At 37.4% G+C, this 17464-nt stretch overlaps 1 protein-coding gene across 1 annotated transcript in view; it reads right to left on the bottom strand.

Annotated features, from left to right (window-relative positions):
- The window catches only part of LOC111148005 (ALMS1, centrosome and basal body associated protein), a 217390-nt gene that overhangs the window by 188983 nt on the left and 10943 nt on the right, over positions 1-17464 (bottom strand). Inside the window, 1 exon segment of the mRNA XM_022504335.1 lies at positions 8595-8720. Coding sequence (XP_022360043.1) covers positions 8595-8720 — 126 coding nt within the window.

Genomic DNA, 17464 nt, shown 5'->3' with positions numbered 1-17464 from the left:
TTTAACCACATTAAGACAATTATCCTATTACATTTATACTTTTTATAATTCCTTTCTTTTCCTGTATTTCCCTCTTTACCACTCTGAGAGTTCAGAGTCATCCTTATAACCACTGCCTTGCAAACATCTTTAACTTTCCTGCACTTTTCTCCCATTATCCTATTTGCCTGGTAAAAGCTCAGTTCTCTAGTCAAACCTTCTCCTTATCTGAACAAGGCAGTGGCACACTGCTGAGTAAAGCACAAACCCAAACAGTTTTTCCCTTAAACTGATGATATTAGGGATGCCTGGGTGGCTCAGTCGTTAAGCTTCTACCGTGGACTGGGGTCATGATCCCAGGGTCCTGGGCTCAAGCCCCGCAGGGCTCCCTCCTCATCAGGGAGCCTGCTTTTCCCACACACTCCCCCTGCTTGCGTTCCCTCTCTCCCTGTCATTCTCTCTGTGTCAAATGAATACATAAAATCTTTAAAAAAGAAAAAAAAAAAAGATTGGGAGGATCTTTAAAAAAAATTAATGACCTTAAACCTCAAGGGCACTCAGAATTGCCTAGAAATCCTACTATATTTTCCTGCTGAAATGACTACACTTTTCTCTCCTCAGAACTACTGAACTCTCCTTCATTTTCTTTTTCAGCGTTCCAAGATTCACTGTTTATGTACCACACCCAGTGCTCCACGCAATCCATGCCCTCCTTAATACCCACCACCAGGCTCACCTAACCCCCACCCCTCCAAAACCCTCAGTTTGTTTCTCAAAGTCCACAGTCTCTCATGCTTTGTTTCCCTCTCCAATTTACCCCAATTCACTTTTCCTTTCCTTCTCCTAATGTCCTCCGTGTTATTCCTTATGTTCCACAAGTAAGTGAAACCATATGATAATCGACTCTCTCTGCTTGACTTATTTCACTCAACATCATCTCCTCCAGTCCCATCCATGTTGATACAAAAGTTGGGTATTCATCCTTTCTGATGGAGGCATAATACTCCATTGTATATATGGACCACATCTTCTTTATCCATACATCTGTTGAAGGGCATCTCAGCTCTTTCCATAGTTTGGCAATTGTGGCCATTGCTGCTATGAACATTGGGGTACAGATGGCCCTTCTTTTCACCACATCTGTATCTTTGGGGTAAATGCCCAGTAGTGCAATTGCAGAGTCATACGGTAGCTCTATTTTTAATTTCTTTTTTTTTTTAAGATTTTATTTATTTATTTTACAGACAGAAATCACAAGTAGGCAGAGAGGCAGGCACAGAGAGAGGGGGAGGCAGACTCCCTGCCGAGCAGAGAGCCTGATGCGGGGCTCGATCTCAGGACCCTGGGATCATGACCTGAGCCGAAGGCAGAGGCTTTAACCCACTGAGCCACCCAGGCGCCCCATCTATTTTTAATTTCTTAAGGAATCTCCACACTGTTCTCCAAAGTGGCTGCACCAACTTGCATTCCCACCATCAGTGTAAAAGGGTTCCCCCTTCTCCACATCCTCTTCAACACTTGTTGTTTCCTGTCCTGTTAATTCTGGCCATTCTAACTGGTGTTAGGTGGTATCTCAATGTGGTTTTGATTTGAATTTCCCTGATGGCTAGTGATGATGAACATTTTTTCATGTATCTGTTAGCCATTTGTATCTCTTCTTTGGAGAAGTGTCTGTTCATGTCTTCTGCCCATTTTTTGACATGATTATCTATTTTTTGGGTGTTGAGTTTGAGGAGTTCTTTATAGATTTTGGATATCGGCTGATGACCTCATCTCATACTTCAATTAAGTGAAGAGCAGGAGATGGAACTTCCTTAACTTCCTATCACCAGATCTAAATCCCATTTTCATCTTGTAACTTTAAAAAAGTCTCTGTACCTACCAAAGGCATCCTCATCTTATTCCATTCTTTTCAACAACTGCCTTCCTATACTATGCTCCTGCTTTCATCCATTTGCCCTCTCTACTAAATCATTCTTCTCCCCAAGCAAACATATATAATTTCCCATCATAAAATAAAATTATGAAACATCCCTGTTCAACATTCCTTTTTTTTCTGCATATCTTTTTTTTTCTTATCTTTTTTCTTTTGTTTTAGCTTTTAGTTTTTACGTAAATCTCAATGAACATTAGTTTCAGGTATACAGTTTAGTGATTTAACACTTATATAAAACACCTGGTGCTGGTCACAAGTTTCTGTACATTATGTTGCTGCTTCTATCATACAGTGGTTACTTGTGTTATACCTTTTTAATCAATAAAAAAAGGCCCTCGAATCTCTAATGTTTTTGACATAAACACATTTTGAGGGAGAAATAAAGATTAGAGATATAAATTTGGGATTTTTAAGTATACAGATATATTTAACCCCCCAGATCCAGATGAGAACTAAAACATCCTAAAACTTCAAGCAAAAGTCAAAAACTCAAATGTGAACAGGGCCAGGGAAGTAAGAGAAATGAGTAAACCTGCCTGAAATTAGAGTATTGGGACCTGTGGCCAAATATGCACTGCATACACACTTTAAAGTGTTCTATTTCGGGACACCTGAGTGGCTCAGTTGGTTAAGCCGCTGCCTTCGACTCAGGTCATGAACCCAGAGTCCTGGGATCAATTCCTGCATCAGGCTCCTTGCTCGGCAGGGAGTCTGCTTCTCTCTCTGACTCTGCCTGCCACTCTGCCTGCTTGTGCACTCGCTCTCTCTTTCTCTCTCTCTGACAAATAAATAAATAAATGAAATATTTTAAAGTGTTCTATTTCAAAATTTTAAAAACAGTGTGCCAAAAAAATTTTTTTTTCTGAAAACCACATTTAACCATTATTCAGGCCCACAGCTTGCAACCTTTGATTTCGAAGTTTAACAGGGGGAAGATAAAGCAGCAAAGGAAAATGAGAGAGAATAGCAGAAGAGTAGAAAGAAAACTAGTAGGAGCTAAGAAAGGAAATCATTTTAAGAAATTATGCAATGGTTAACGGTGTCAAATGCTATTTACTGTAGCTAAAATGAGCACAGAAAAGTGCTCACTGTATTCAGCTATACAAATGTTAGCGAAATTTGCTTACACAGAGTTGAGGTTAAAACACAAAGCAGATTAAGTAAAATAGTAAGTAGATCTTAACCAGTGATATAAGGTACATATATTAAAAAGGAAAAAAACTACAGTTGATATAACTGTCTACTTAGAAAGTCCTAGAGGACCTGGGTTGCTCTGTTGATGAAGCGTCTGACTCTAGATTTCAACTCAGGTCATGATCTCAGGGTCATGTGAGAGAGCTCCACAGGCTCTGTGCTGGGTGTGGAGCCTGCCTGGGATTCTTTCTCTCTCTCTCTCTCTCTCTCTCTCCCATTGCCCCTCTCCACTCTCTCTCCCTTTCTCAAAAAAAACAGGGGGGGGGGGGGCAGAATTCTAAAAAAATCTACAGAAGTCTACCACTAAAACCAGTAAATGTGATTAGCAAGGTCACAGGATACAAGTTCATTATACAGTCATTTATATTTCCATACACTCGTAATCAACAGGAAACTGAAATTTTTAAAAACATCAGTAAGATTAATTACACCTTAATAAAAGCAATGTTTAAAAAAAAAAGTCAGTCTAACACAAACACGTGTTAAGTTTGGTACACTGAAGACAACAAAACACTGACGAAAAAATTAAACACCTAAATGAAACTGAAAGAACTGTTGTGTTTGTGGATTAGAGAACTCAACTATTATTAAGATGTCAATTCTCTCCAAACTGACGTATAACTCAAGGCAACCTTTTTTTTTTAAAGATTTTATTTATTTATTTGACAGAGAGAGATCAAAAGTAGGCAGACAGGCAGGCAGAGAGGGGGAAGCAGGCTCCCTGCTGAGCAGAGAGTCCAATGCGGGGCTCAATCCAAGGACCCTGAGATCATGACCTGAGCAGGAGGCAGAGGCTTAACCCACTGAGCCACCCAGGCATCCTTCAAGGCAATCTTAATCAAAATCCCATCAGGCCTTTTTAATAGAGAAGCTGATCCTAAATTTATACAGAAATTACAAGAATCTAACATAAACAAAACCATTTTTCAAAAGAGGAACAAAGTGGGAGAACTCACACTACCTGATTTCAGGACAGTATAATAATTAAGAGTGTGGGATTGGCATGACAGACATATAAATCAATGGAACAGAGTCCAGAAATAGACCAACACATTTACAGTCAACCTGTTTTTGATAAAGATTCCAAAGAAGCATTAGACAAAAATTATAGTATTTTCAGCAAATGGTATTGTAATGACAATTAAATACTCATATGTAAAAAAATAAAGCTGGACCCTTACTTCACATCATATACAAAAACCAACTAAAATGGATCATATATAATAAATGTAAAATCTACAACTATAAAACTTCAGAAACAGGGGTTCACAACTAGGTAAAATTTTGACACTTCCTCTTCCCTCAACCACAGGACATTCAGCAATATTTGGAGACATGCTTCACAGTTACAACACGGGGGAATACTCCTGATATCTAGTGAGGAAAGGTCAAGAATGATGCTAAACACTATAACACATAGGACAGCTCCACCCAATAAGGAACTATCTAGCCCAAAATGTCAAAAAGGCCAAGGTTAAGAAACCTTGTTCTAGAAAAATATATAGAACAAAATCTTTGTGACACAGGATTAGGAAAAACTTTCTCAGAACACAACAATACAAACCACTAAAAAAAAACCCAAATCTATACAACAACCTCATTTTTTATGTGGGTTTTTAAAAAGATTTTATTTATTTATTTATTTATTTGTCAGAGAGAGAGAGAGAGAGAGAGAGAGACAGTCAGAGAGAGCACGGCAGGGGGAGTGGTGGAGGAAGAAGCAGACACCCCACTGAGCATGGAGCCCAATTCAGGGTTCAATCTCAGCACCCTGGGATCATGACCTGAGCTTAAGGCATACAGAGGCTTAACCAACTGAGACGAGACGCCCAGGCATCCTGATACATAGAATTCAAAGAAAAACTTACAAAATATACATTTTTTATAGGACTTGCATCCAGAATTTATAAAGAACTTCCAAACTCAACAGATGGAATAAATAAACCATTAAAAATGGGGGAAAGATTTTAAAAGACCCTACATCAAAGAAGAAACATAGGTGGCAAATAAGCACACAAAAAGATGTACAATATCATTAGTCATTAGCAAAATGCATACTAAAATCACAATGAGACACCATAATACAACTATGTATAAAATGATTAAAAATTTTAAAACAAAACTACTGGCAATACCAAGAGCTGGCAAGGATACAAATCAACTAGAACTCTCATATATTATGGGAGAAGGCAAATCGGTACAGCCACTTTGGAAAACAGTTTAGTACGTTCTCATAACATTAAACATACGATTACTTTATCAGACAGCAATCTCATTTCTAAGTATTTACCAAGAGAATGAAACCATTTGTCTGCCAAAAACCTTCACCTGTATGGAATACTACTCAGCAATAAAAAATTAAAAAGAACAAACTATTAATTCATACAATATGGATAAATCTCAAAAGCATGTGCTAAGTGAAAGAAGCCAGACTCAAAAACCTATACCCTTCAATTCTGAAAGGGCTAAACTATAGGGACAGAAATCAAATCAGTGGTTGCCAAGGACTAAGAATGGGGACATGACTGACTATATATTGAGGCACAAGGGAACCTTTCCGGGGTCATGACAATCTTGTATATCTCAAATGTGGTAGTGGTTATATGACTGTAAATATGTGCCAAAGCTCATCAAACTGTATACCTAGAAGAGGATTGCTGTATTTAAATTATACATCAATAAGGTTAACATAGCAGGAAACAGAGAAAATTCCTGAAAATTTCATTTAACAAGGAGCAGAATATTAAACCCAATAGCAGCTGGAGGGGAAGAGAGGATGAGACATTTGTACTCAGTTGCTAGAGGTGACATGGTCTAGACTGTGATCATCAGATAATAACAGAGTAAGCGCAGAAGTTTAGGAGGAGAAGTAGAGGAAAAGATCTGTGAAGGTTAGATCAAAGATCCAGGAGCTTTAGGCACTACATGGGTAATGTAAGCTGAAGTGAAAGAAACTGAGAACAGGGCAGCAAAAGCTATAGTTTCCAATGAATAAAGAGAGGTAACTCAGATAACAGCAACAAAGATGAACAAACAGAGTAACAAGAAGGAGAAAAGAAGAAAGGGAATAAAAAAAATAGCATAATGCTCCTGCTAGGCTGAGGAACCCAGGCATAAAGGCAGAAATAAAGAGCTACAGGATCTATCCATGGCATATAGTATCATAAGACAGGGACAAAAGGGGAAGACATCTATTTTTGGACCACGCTCTACCATAAATATGTCCTCAGAGAATATGAAACTATTTGGGGATATATCCCTATACTCATTTCCTAGGACTGCCATAACAAAGTTACACAAATTGGGGGGTTCAAAACAACAGAAATTTATTTTCTGACAGGCTAGAGGTATGGAGGCTAGAAGTCTGGAATCAAGGTGCTGGCAGGGCCATGTTCCACCCAAAGCCTCCAGGGAGGCTCCTTCCTTACCTCTTCCCTCAGATAGCCCCAGGCATTCTTTGGCCTGGAACACTGTATCTCCATTTTCTGCCTCTGCCTTCACAAGGCTGACTTCTTCCTGTGTGTGTCTCTTACACATGCTGTTCTCCTCTCTTATAAGGATATCAGTTATATTGGATTAAGGGCCTACCATACTTCAGTATGCTCTAAGTTATATTTGCAATCACCCTATTTTCAAACAAGGACACCTTCTAAAATACTGGGGATTAGGACTTCAACAAAATCTGGGCACACAATTCAATCTATGGCAATTCCCCTTTCATTTAATGGTCCCAGAATCCTATGCACTTTCCGGTCAAGATTTCTTTTAACCCCTTTTTTTCCCCTGATGATAGCAAATCTCCTTCCTCCATATCTTGCATCGAATGGATAATCACTGCAATTTAGGGGAAACAGAAGGTACCAGAAGAAATCTGATAACCAAGTTATTAGATAATCAACCTTATATATTTAACCATTACGAATAAGGTTGCATTTTTTTTTCCTCCAACAAACATATGTAAGCTTCTTTCCTATCTGCTCCCTAGTTTTCCATCTCTTCTAAATTCATGACTAAACTCTAGATTAGTACTCAAAGTATGGCCCAAAGATCGCTGGCCATCACAGACATTCTTTCAGGAAATCTATGTGCAGCTCCATCTATGCAAGGCCAGATTTTTTTTCACGTACTTCAGTGTATCCCAGCAGACTAAATGCACAAACAGATATGAGACTCCAACTATGATAGCTAACTTTTTTTTTAAGATTTTATTTACTCATTTGACAGACAGAGATCACAAGTAGGCAGAAAGGCAGGCAGGGAGAGGGGGGGTAAGCAGGCTCCCTACTGAGCAGAGAGCCCGATGCGGGACTCGATCCCAGAACCCTGGGATCATGACCCGAGCTGAAGGCAGAGGCTTTAACCCACTGAGCCACCCAGGCGCCCCTATGATGGTTAATTTTATGTGTCAACTTGGTTAAGCCACCAGACAACCAGATATTTGGTTAAACATTATTCTGTATGTCTGTATGTCTAACATTTGTCCACAGACTGAGTAAAGCAGATTACTCTTTCGACTGTGGGCAAGCTTCATCCAATCCATTAAAGGCCTGAATGGAACAAAAGGCTGAGCAAAACAGAATTCACTCTCTCCGCCTGATGGTCTTAAGGCTAGTCTTCTCCTGCCTTTAGATTTGGGTTCAGAATAGAACTTACATCATCAGTTCTCCTGGTTCTCAGGCCTTTGGATTCAGATTAAGACTATACTATCAGCTCTCCTCGGTCTCCAGGTTGCAGATCTTAGAATTCTCAGTTATCACAAGAGCAAATTCCTTATTTTATGTGTGCGTGTATATACATGTATGTATGTGTAAGTCTCCTATCAGTTTTGTTTTTCTAGAGAATCCTGTCTAATACACCATCTTTCATTACGCCTGTCATTAAAGAGATACACAAAAATGTAAAACAATGCCACTCTTTCAACTAATTTTTTTGTCTTGGAAAATAGTTATTTTTCAGGGCACCTGGGTGCTTCAGTGGGTTAAGCCTCTGCCTTCGGCTCACGTCATGACCTCACAGTCCCGGGATTGAGCCCTGCATCAGGCTCTCTGCTCAGCGGGGAGCCTGTTTCCCCCTCTCTCTCTGTCTGCCTCTGTGCCTACTCGTGATCTCTCTCTCTGTCAAATAAATAAATAATCTTAAAAAATAAAAAGTATTTCTCATTTTTAAAATATATCATTTATGCTAATATATAATGGGTTTATTATTTTTAAAATATTTTTAAACGTTTTAATTTCTAGTAAGCTAAATATCAATATAGATAATCCTTATGAACAAAAGACACTTAAAATACTTATGAAGAATGTAAAGGAGTCCTGAGATAAAAAAAGAAACTGAATTAGCTAGTCTACATAATTAAAATTGTTAAAGATCTATTAGAAAAATGAATATTAAAGTAATTCACCTCTTACTATTCTTAACAGCTAAATCAGAATTTCTCATGCTGCTTATGAAGAGAAAAATAGTTTGCTAGTTACACAAGACACACCTGATCAGCCTTAGACCTCCACCGAGCTGTTTTTTCCACAGAGACCACAGTAGTATTAGAAATATGTGTCCTACTATTGCCTTGATATAGTGGCTGTTGCCATACATGACAGATCAATGGAACAACCTGAAAATCAAAAGTAGATTTAAATAGAGTAGTGACACAATCATTGTTATTAGATAATAATAAAATCTAAACTTTAGCTTGTACTTCTCAGTTTCTAAAGCATTTTCAAATATGTGTGTGTGTGTTTGTGTGTGTGTGTGTGTGTGTGTGTGTGTGTGTGTGTGTATATATATATATATATATATATATATATAAAACATTTCAACTCCACAACCACTGTCCAAATTACTACCTTAACTTAAAAACAAAAAACAGGAGCACCTGGGTGACTCAGTTGGTTACTGACTCTTCATTTCACCTCAGGTCATGACCTTGGGGTCCTAATATCCAGTCCAGTGTCAGGCTCTATGCTTAGCATAAAGTCCGCTTGCAATTCTCTCTCCTTCTCTCTCTTTGCCCCTCCCCACTGCCCTCACGCATGCATGCTCGTGCACGCGCTCTCTCTCTCTCTCCAGAATAAATAAACAAATCCTTAAAAAAATAAAAATAAAAAAATAGTCTTAAGGTTATCCAGTTAGAACTCAATATACTTTCCAATAAACCATGCAGTTCTTTAACCTCCTTTACCCCTAGAAGTAAAAGAAGCAAGCAGAAACAAGCAAGTTACTAACTTTAAAATCTTACTATTTGAGATACCTAAGAAATGAACCCTAACAATAGGGACTAAAATCAACTCATGGTGGGGACTGTGGGAACAAACAGGCTATTTTGTGAGATCAGGGGTTAGAGCAGGGGTCCCTCAACTGTGAAAGGAAGCAGTAAAAGCTGTGACTACAGCTCAAGGCTGAAGCAATGCAAATGGAAAAGATCAAGGCAATCAAACAAAAATGAGCTAGGTCAAGTCACCCACTGGTTCAGAGAATGAGTCCTGAGATTTTCTCCAATATCCCTGGAAAATAAAAACCCAAAGCTTCAATATAAGACCTCTTCTTAAAAAAACAGCCACAAGGGGCAAAGTAAAGACAACCACAAAAACACCAGGTAGTGAAGGGTCCACCAAAAGAGAAAACAACAACAAAAAAAAAACACTCCTGCTAATAAAAATGCAATTACAAACTATACTTTCAAAAAACTTTAAAATGAGTATCTCAGATCCTCAAAGATATAAACACACAATGTCCATGAAAAGAGAAGAAGTTATAAAAGTAAACAGGCAGTTATAAGCCAAGAAAAGATGAATGCTAACAAATTATTAATAACCACAAATGTGAAAGAGCCTCTGAAGGAAATCCAAGGTCATCAGATTTTTTCCAGATTTAAAACACTGTTACTACACTCAAAAAACACTTTTACAGAGAGAACTTAAAACAATGTATTTTTGGTTACAGAAAGGCCAGCTTATTTAAAATCTATTCAATAACTAAAGAGATTTCTAAGATACCAATTCTTCCAAGAGGTTTTTCTCTAAAGGTAGAGTACCATGGCTCACACTCATCTTGCTTCAGTGGCAATGTTTAAGGGACAAAGAATAAAAAGTAAAGAAAACTGTTTTGCAAATGCATTCTGGACATCTGAAATACCTAAATATGTAACAATACAGCCAAAGTTCTAGCACAGTCTTCTTTGAGCCCTCCAGGAAAGAATCCCAACATAAATGTTTAAAATGGCTAGTCACTGCAGCTAAATAATGCTGGTTGTGGACCACGGGGTCTTGCCTTTGAAAAGAGTTGCTTCACAACAGCTTATAAAAAGAGTTCAATTCTTTAGGATATTAGTAATGATACAATATTAAGAAACTAGCACTTTGAGAACTAACCCAATATATGAGAAAACAAACATTCCCCCCTTAGTTTTATCAGTTTAAAGAAAACCTAAAAATTAAATGCTAAAAGTTCTTATTAGAAAATCCATTCCCGGGGCACCTGGGTGGCTCGGTGGGTTAAGGCCTCTGCCTTCCGCTCACGTCATGATCCCAGGGCCCTGGGATAGAGCATCGCCAGCTCTGCTCAGCAGGGAGCCTGCTTCCCCATCTCTCTGCCTGCCTCTCTGCCTACTTGTGATCTCTGTCTGTCAAATAAATAAAAAATATTAAAAAAAAAAGAAAATCCATTCCCCAGAACTTCCTGTTTTTATCACCTGTTTAGACATCATCAAGAAAACTAATTAATACATTCCCATATGATTGATCAACTTTCCCACTATTGCTTCTGACTATAACCCAAATACTTGAAGGATTCTTAAGATGAATGCTTCAAAGCTAAGCAGGTGTCATCAACTCTTCATCTGAGATTAAATGTTTTTTGGCATAAATTAACACCTTGAAAGAGCCCTTCCCTGAATAGGTTTTTAATATTAAAGGTTAGTAGTCTTCCAAATATATGCTGCCTATGAGATCTAAGGACACATATAGGCTGAAAGTAAAAGGATGGAAAAGGATATTCCATGCAAATAGTAACCAAAAGAGCAAAGGAGTAGCTATACCAAATTCAAATGAAACAGATTTTAAATAAAAAACTGTTATGAGACAAAGGACACTATAAAACCATAAAAGGATCAAATCACCAAGAAGATACAACAATTACAAATATTTGTGGACCCAACCTTATAGCTCCCAAATCAATTAGGCAAATTTTTAAAGAATTGAAGGAGAAATATACAGCAACACAGTATATTAAAAGACTTCAATACCTCACTTTCAATAATGGATAAAACCACCATATGGAAGAACAATAAGTAAATAAAGTGAACAACACTATAGACCAACTGGACCTAACACATATACAGAAAGCTCCACCTAAAAACAGCAGAATATACCTTTTTTTTAAAAGATTTTATTTATTTGACACAGCGAGAGACATCGAGAGAGGGAACACAAGGAGTGGGAGAGGGAGAAGCAGGCTTCCTGCTGAGCAGGGAGCCTGATGTGGGGCTCGATCCCAGGACTCTGGGATCATGACCAGAGTGGAAGGCAGACACTTAACAACTGAGCCACCCAGGCCCGCCCCCAGAATATACATTTTTTTCAAGTACATATGGAACATTTTTTAGGATAGAACATGTTAGGCCACAAAAGTCTTAAGAAACTCAAGAAGCCTGAAATACAACGTCTTTTCCAATCACAGTGGAATGAAACTAGAAATCAATGGCACAGAAAAAATTGGAAATTTCCACAAACATATGGAAATTAAACACTATATGCTTTAAAAAAAAAGCAAACAATAAATCAAACAAGAAGTCACAAGGGAAAAACAAAAACAACTTTGACACAAATGAATATGAAGACACAAAATACCAGAACTTATGGGATTCAGCAAAAGCAGTGCTAAAGGGAAATTTACCACTGTAAAGGCATACATTAAAAAAAAAAAAAAAAAAAAAAGGCAGAAGATAGTCCAAGATAGCAGAGGAGTAGAAGACCTTAGTTTCATCTTGTCCCAGGAATTCATCTAGATAGCTATCATATCATTATGAACACCCACAAACTCAACCAGAGATCTAAAAAAAAAAATAATATTCTGCAAATCAAAAAGCATACACTTTCTACGAGACAGAATGACAAGACAGAAAAACTCACCTCAAAAAAGAGAACAAGAGGCAGTAATTATTGCCAGGGATCTAATCAGTACAGAGGTAAGTAAGATATCAGAACTGGAGTTCAGAATAACAATTACAAAGATACTAACAGAATCCCTTTCTGGAGAGACAAAAGAACTAAAATTTAATCAAGTCAAAATATAAAAGGTTATTAATGAGAGGCAATAAAAAATGAAGACTCTAACTGCTAGGATAAATAAGGCAAAGAAAGAATTAGTGATATAGAAGACCAAATGACGGAGAAGAAAGAGAGATAAACTACTGGATCACGAAGGTAGAATTCGAGAGATAAATGATACCATAAAGCAAAACAATATTGAAATAATTGGGATCCCAGAGGAGGAAAGGGAGGGCCCCTAACCGGGGGGAGAAAAAAGGCATTCAATCCAGGAGGCACAGAGAACCCCCTTCAAAATCAGTTCAACACCTTGACATGTAATAGTGAAACATGCAAATCTCAGAAGCAAAGAGAAAATCCTGAAAGCAGCTTGGGACAATCAATCCATAACCTACAAGAGTAGAAACATTAGACTGGCAGCAGACCTATCCACAGAGACTTGCCAGACCAGAAAGGACTGGCATGATATATTCAGGGTGCTAAATGAGAAAAATATGCAGCCAAGAGTACTTTATCCAGCCAGAAGTCATTCAAAATAGAAGAAGAGATAAAAAGCTTCCAGGACTAGGGGCACTTGGGTGACTCAGTGGGTTAAAGTCTCTATCTTCAGCTCAGATCATGATCCCAGGGTCCTGGGATCGAGCCCCACATCAGGCTCTCTACTCCTCAGGGAGCCTGCTTTCCCCTCTCTCTCTCTCTCTGCCTGCCTCTCTGCCTACTTTTGATCTCTGCCAAATAAATAAAATCTTAAAAAAAAAAAGCTTACAGGACTAAAAGAATTTGTGTGGGAATGCAAGCTGGTCCAGCCACTCTGGAAAACAGTACACAGGTTCCTCAACAAGTTGAAAATAGAGCTCCCCTACAACCCAGCAAATGCACTACTAGGGATTTACCCCAAGAAACAAATGTAGTCATCTAAAGGGGCATCTGCACCCCAATGTTTAGAAGCAATGTTCACAATAACCAAACTTTGGAAAGAGCCCAGATGTCCATCGACAGATGAATGAATAAAAAAGATGTGGTATACACACACACACACACACACACACACACACACACACGGAATATTACTCAGCCATCAAAAAAATGAAATCTTGCCATTTGCAATGTGGATGGAACTAGAGAATATTATGCTAAGCAAAATAAATCAGTAACAGAAAGATAATTATCATATGATCTCACTCCTATATGGAATTTAAGAAACAAAACAGAAAATCATAGGGGAAGAGAGGAAAAGATAAAACAAGACGAAACCAGAGTTGGAGACAAACTGTATGAGACTCTTATGGGAAACAAACAGAGTTGTTGGAAGGGGTTAGGGATGGAGGGATGGGGTAACAGGGTGATGGACATCACGGAGGGCACATGATATAATGAGCACTGGGTATTATATAAGACTGATGAATCACAGATCTGTACCTCTGAAACCAATAATCCATTATATGTTAATTTAAAAACAAATAAAAATAAAAGAAAAAAAAAAGAAAAAAATTTAAGCCCCAGATAAACCAAACAGAAGATCAGAAGATCTATTGATCACAATCTGGTTTTACAGGAAATACTAAGGGAAGTTCTTCAGGATGAAAGCAAGTGACAACCAGCAAGTAATTCAAATTTATGGAACACAACAAAAAAGCCAATCAAAGCAATTTTGCAGGCAACTGCGAAAGATAGTATAATTGTGTATTTATTCTCCCTTCTTCCTTTCACTGATTTAAAAAGGAACTGCAGGGGCACCTGAGTGGCTCAATCAGTTGGGCATCTGCCTTTGGCTCAGGTCATGATCTCAAGGTCCTGGGATTGAGCCCCGTGTCACATTCCCTGCTCAGCAGGGAATCTACTTCTCTCTCTCCTTCTGATCCTCCTCCCTACTTGTGCTCTCTCCGTCTCAAACAAATAAATAAAATATTTTAAAAAATAAAATAAAAAGCTACTGTATGAAACAAAATGTATCTAACCATATTGTTGGGCTATAACACAGAAATATATTTGATAATGATACCACAAAGGAGAAAACAGGAATAGAGTCGCAATGGAGTAAGGAAATAACATCAGATAATAACTCAAAAGAAGGGAAGAAATAAGTATGAAAAAAGGAAAATAAGAAGGTTAGTATATCAACCTCTACAAATATATAATTGTTATTCTTCCTTCTGCAAGAATCTTCAAAAAAAACCTAAGATTTATGAAGTTCTAAATATAACAATATACTGCTGTGTATAGAACACATACAGACCTATGCCTCACAGTAATAGCATTAAAAAGGGGATAGAGAATGGACATATCTGGGCATACAGTTTCCAAATGTCATTGGAACTAAGTCCTAATGAATCTGAAGCAGATTCTGATAAGTTAATATGATACTGTAAGCCCTAAAAATAACTCAAGAATAATAATTTTAAAATCAGAATAAGAGAAAATTATCTACTTAATAAAAAAGGTGGCAATATAAGGAGGACTAAAGGATTAAAACAGACATGAGACATATAAAAAAGTTAAATAGAAATAAATCCAAACATGTGAGTGAACTAAATAATCCAATCAGAGGCATATGTTGTGTTAGACTGCATGAAAAAGAAGATTCATGTATGCTATCTATAGGAGATACACTTTAGGCCCAAAAAGACAAACAGGTTGAAAATTAAAGGACAGATTAAAAAGATTTACTATGCAAACAATCCAAAAAGAGGTAGAGTAGCTATAGTAAATATCAAGATGAAACATACCAAAACATAATAAAATGCCTAAGAATAAATTTAACCAAGGAGGTAAAAGACTTGGTACTCTGAAAACTATAAAACACCAATGGAAGAAATTGAAGACAACACAAATAAAGATATTCTATGCTCATGGATTAGAAGAACAAGTATTGTTAAAACGTCCATACTACCCAAAGCAATCTACAGATTTAATGCAATCCCTATCAAAATACCACTAACACTTCTCATAGAAATAGAACAAATAATCCTAAAATTTGTATGGAACCACAAAAGACCCCAAATAGCCAAAGTAATCTTGAAAAAGAAAAACAAAATTGGAGGTATCACAAACCCAGGTTTCAAGATATACTGCAAAGCTACAATAATCAAAACAGTATGGTACTGGCACCAAAAAAACAAACAAAACAAAACAAAAACAATACACAGATCAATGGAACAAAATAGAGAGCCCAGAAATAATATAATATTAATAATAAATATAAACTGAGTATATGATCAGTTAATGTTTGACAAAGGAAACAAGAATATGTAATGGGAAAAAGTCTCTTGAATAAATGGGGCTGGGAAAACTGGACAGCTACATGCTGTAAGGGCCTGGTTAGCCAGAGGGAGCCATTTGGTTGTAAACTCAGATTGACCCTGCTGCTCCCAGAGGAACTTACTTGCAAAGCCCAGATACAAGGGCGGGCCAGGCCGGGTGGAGACATCCAATCAGTAGGGCACACATATATTTACTATGGCAAGTTGAAATTCAATTGGCCACCGGTATTGCTGACCTAGCATGACTGTGCAGTTTTCCCTGTGTATTGCAATCTCACTGGCCACCTGTGTATAAGCCAGGCTCAACCACCTCTATAAAAGTTAGTCTGTGAGGCTGGGAAGGGTCCTCGTCGCCTCTTTGTAAGAGGCGCCCTGACTGGTTGGTTTGATTCTCAATGCTTGGAGGGAAATAAAGCTTTGCTTGACCTTCACTTTGTATCAGTCTCCCTCCTTTGATTATGGACCCTAACACATGCAAAAGAATGAAACTCAACCACTTTCTTACACCTTACACAAACAGTGTATGAAACGGGAAGGGGATTAGAAGCATACTAATCATGATGAGCTGAGTAATACACAGCTGTTGAATCATAATATTGTACACCTGAAACGATGTCCATCGTATTATATTGTATATATGAATATTACATTGTACACCTGAAATGAATGGAATACTGTATGTTAATTATACTGGAATTAAAATTTTAAAATGTTTTTAAAAAACATATTAAAATAAACTACTCAAGATAAACAGGAACATTTCACAATGATAACGCAGTCAACCCACCAAGAATGCATAACAATTAAAAATCCATATGCAACTAACATCAGAGCCCCCCAGTAAAAACTGAAAGGAGAAACTGGAAGAAATGGAGGGAGAAATGGACAATTCAACAATAATTAGACTTCAATACTCCATTTTCAAAGAGACAGATATTCTATGAATGATTCTTGGACATTAAAAAAAGAGAGCAAGTCAATCACTTTCCTATATGCCAGCAATGAACAACTGGAATCTGAAATTTAAAAAACAATACCATTGACATTAGCACCCCCAAATTAAAACACTCAGGTATAAATGTAACCAAATATGTACAAAATCTATATGAGGCAAACTGTAAGACTCTGATGAAAGAAGTCAAAGAGGAACTAATTAACACATCCACGGTTTGGAAGACTCAATACTGTCAATATGTAAATTCCTCCCAACATGATGTATAGACTCAACACAATTCCAATCACAATCAAAATTCTAAGCAAATTATGTTGCGGGTATTGACAAAGTAATTTTAGAGTTCATAAGAAAGACCCAGAACAGCTCTCACAAAATTAAAGACAAAGTGGGAGACCTGATACTATCTGACTTCATGACTCAATATAAAGCTACAGCAATCAAGACAGGGTAGTATTGGCAAAAGAACACAAAAATAGATCACAGTAACATAACAAAGCCCATAAATAGACCCAGATAAATATAGTCAACTAATGTTTGACACAGGAACAAAAGGCAATATAATGGAACAAAGAGAGTCTTTTTAACAAATGGTGCTGAAATAACTAGACATCCGCAAGCAAAAAAATGAATCTAGACACTACTTTGACATGCTTCACAAAATTTAACTCAGAATCAATCATAGATGTAAAGGCAAACTGGGAAATTATAAAAACTATAAAACTCGTAGATGATAATATAGAAGACTTTGGATATGATGATGAATTTTTAGGTACAATACCAAACCACAATCCTTGAAAGAAATCAGACTCATTACAATTTGACAATGTCAAAAGAATGAAAAGAGAAGCCACAGACTGGGAAACAATTGGTAAAAGAC

This window comes from Enhydra lutris, unplaced genomic scaffold (genome assembly GCF_002288905.1).
Source record: "Enhydra lutris kenyoni isolate GAN:26980312 unplaced genomic scaffold, ASM228890v2 scaffoldscaffold18, whole genome shotgun sequence".
In the NCBI taxonomy this organism is placed as follows: Eukaryota; Metazoa; Chordata; class Mammalia; order Carnivora; family Mustelidae; genus Enhydra; species Enhydra lutris.
This window is presented reverse-complemented; position numbering and strand designations above follow the sequence as displayed.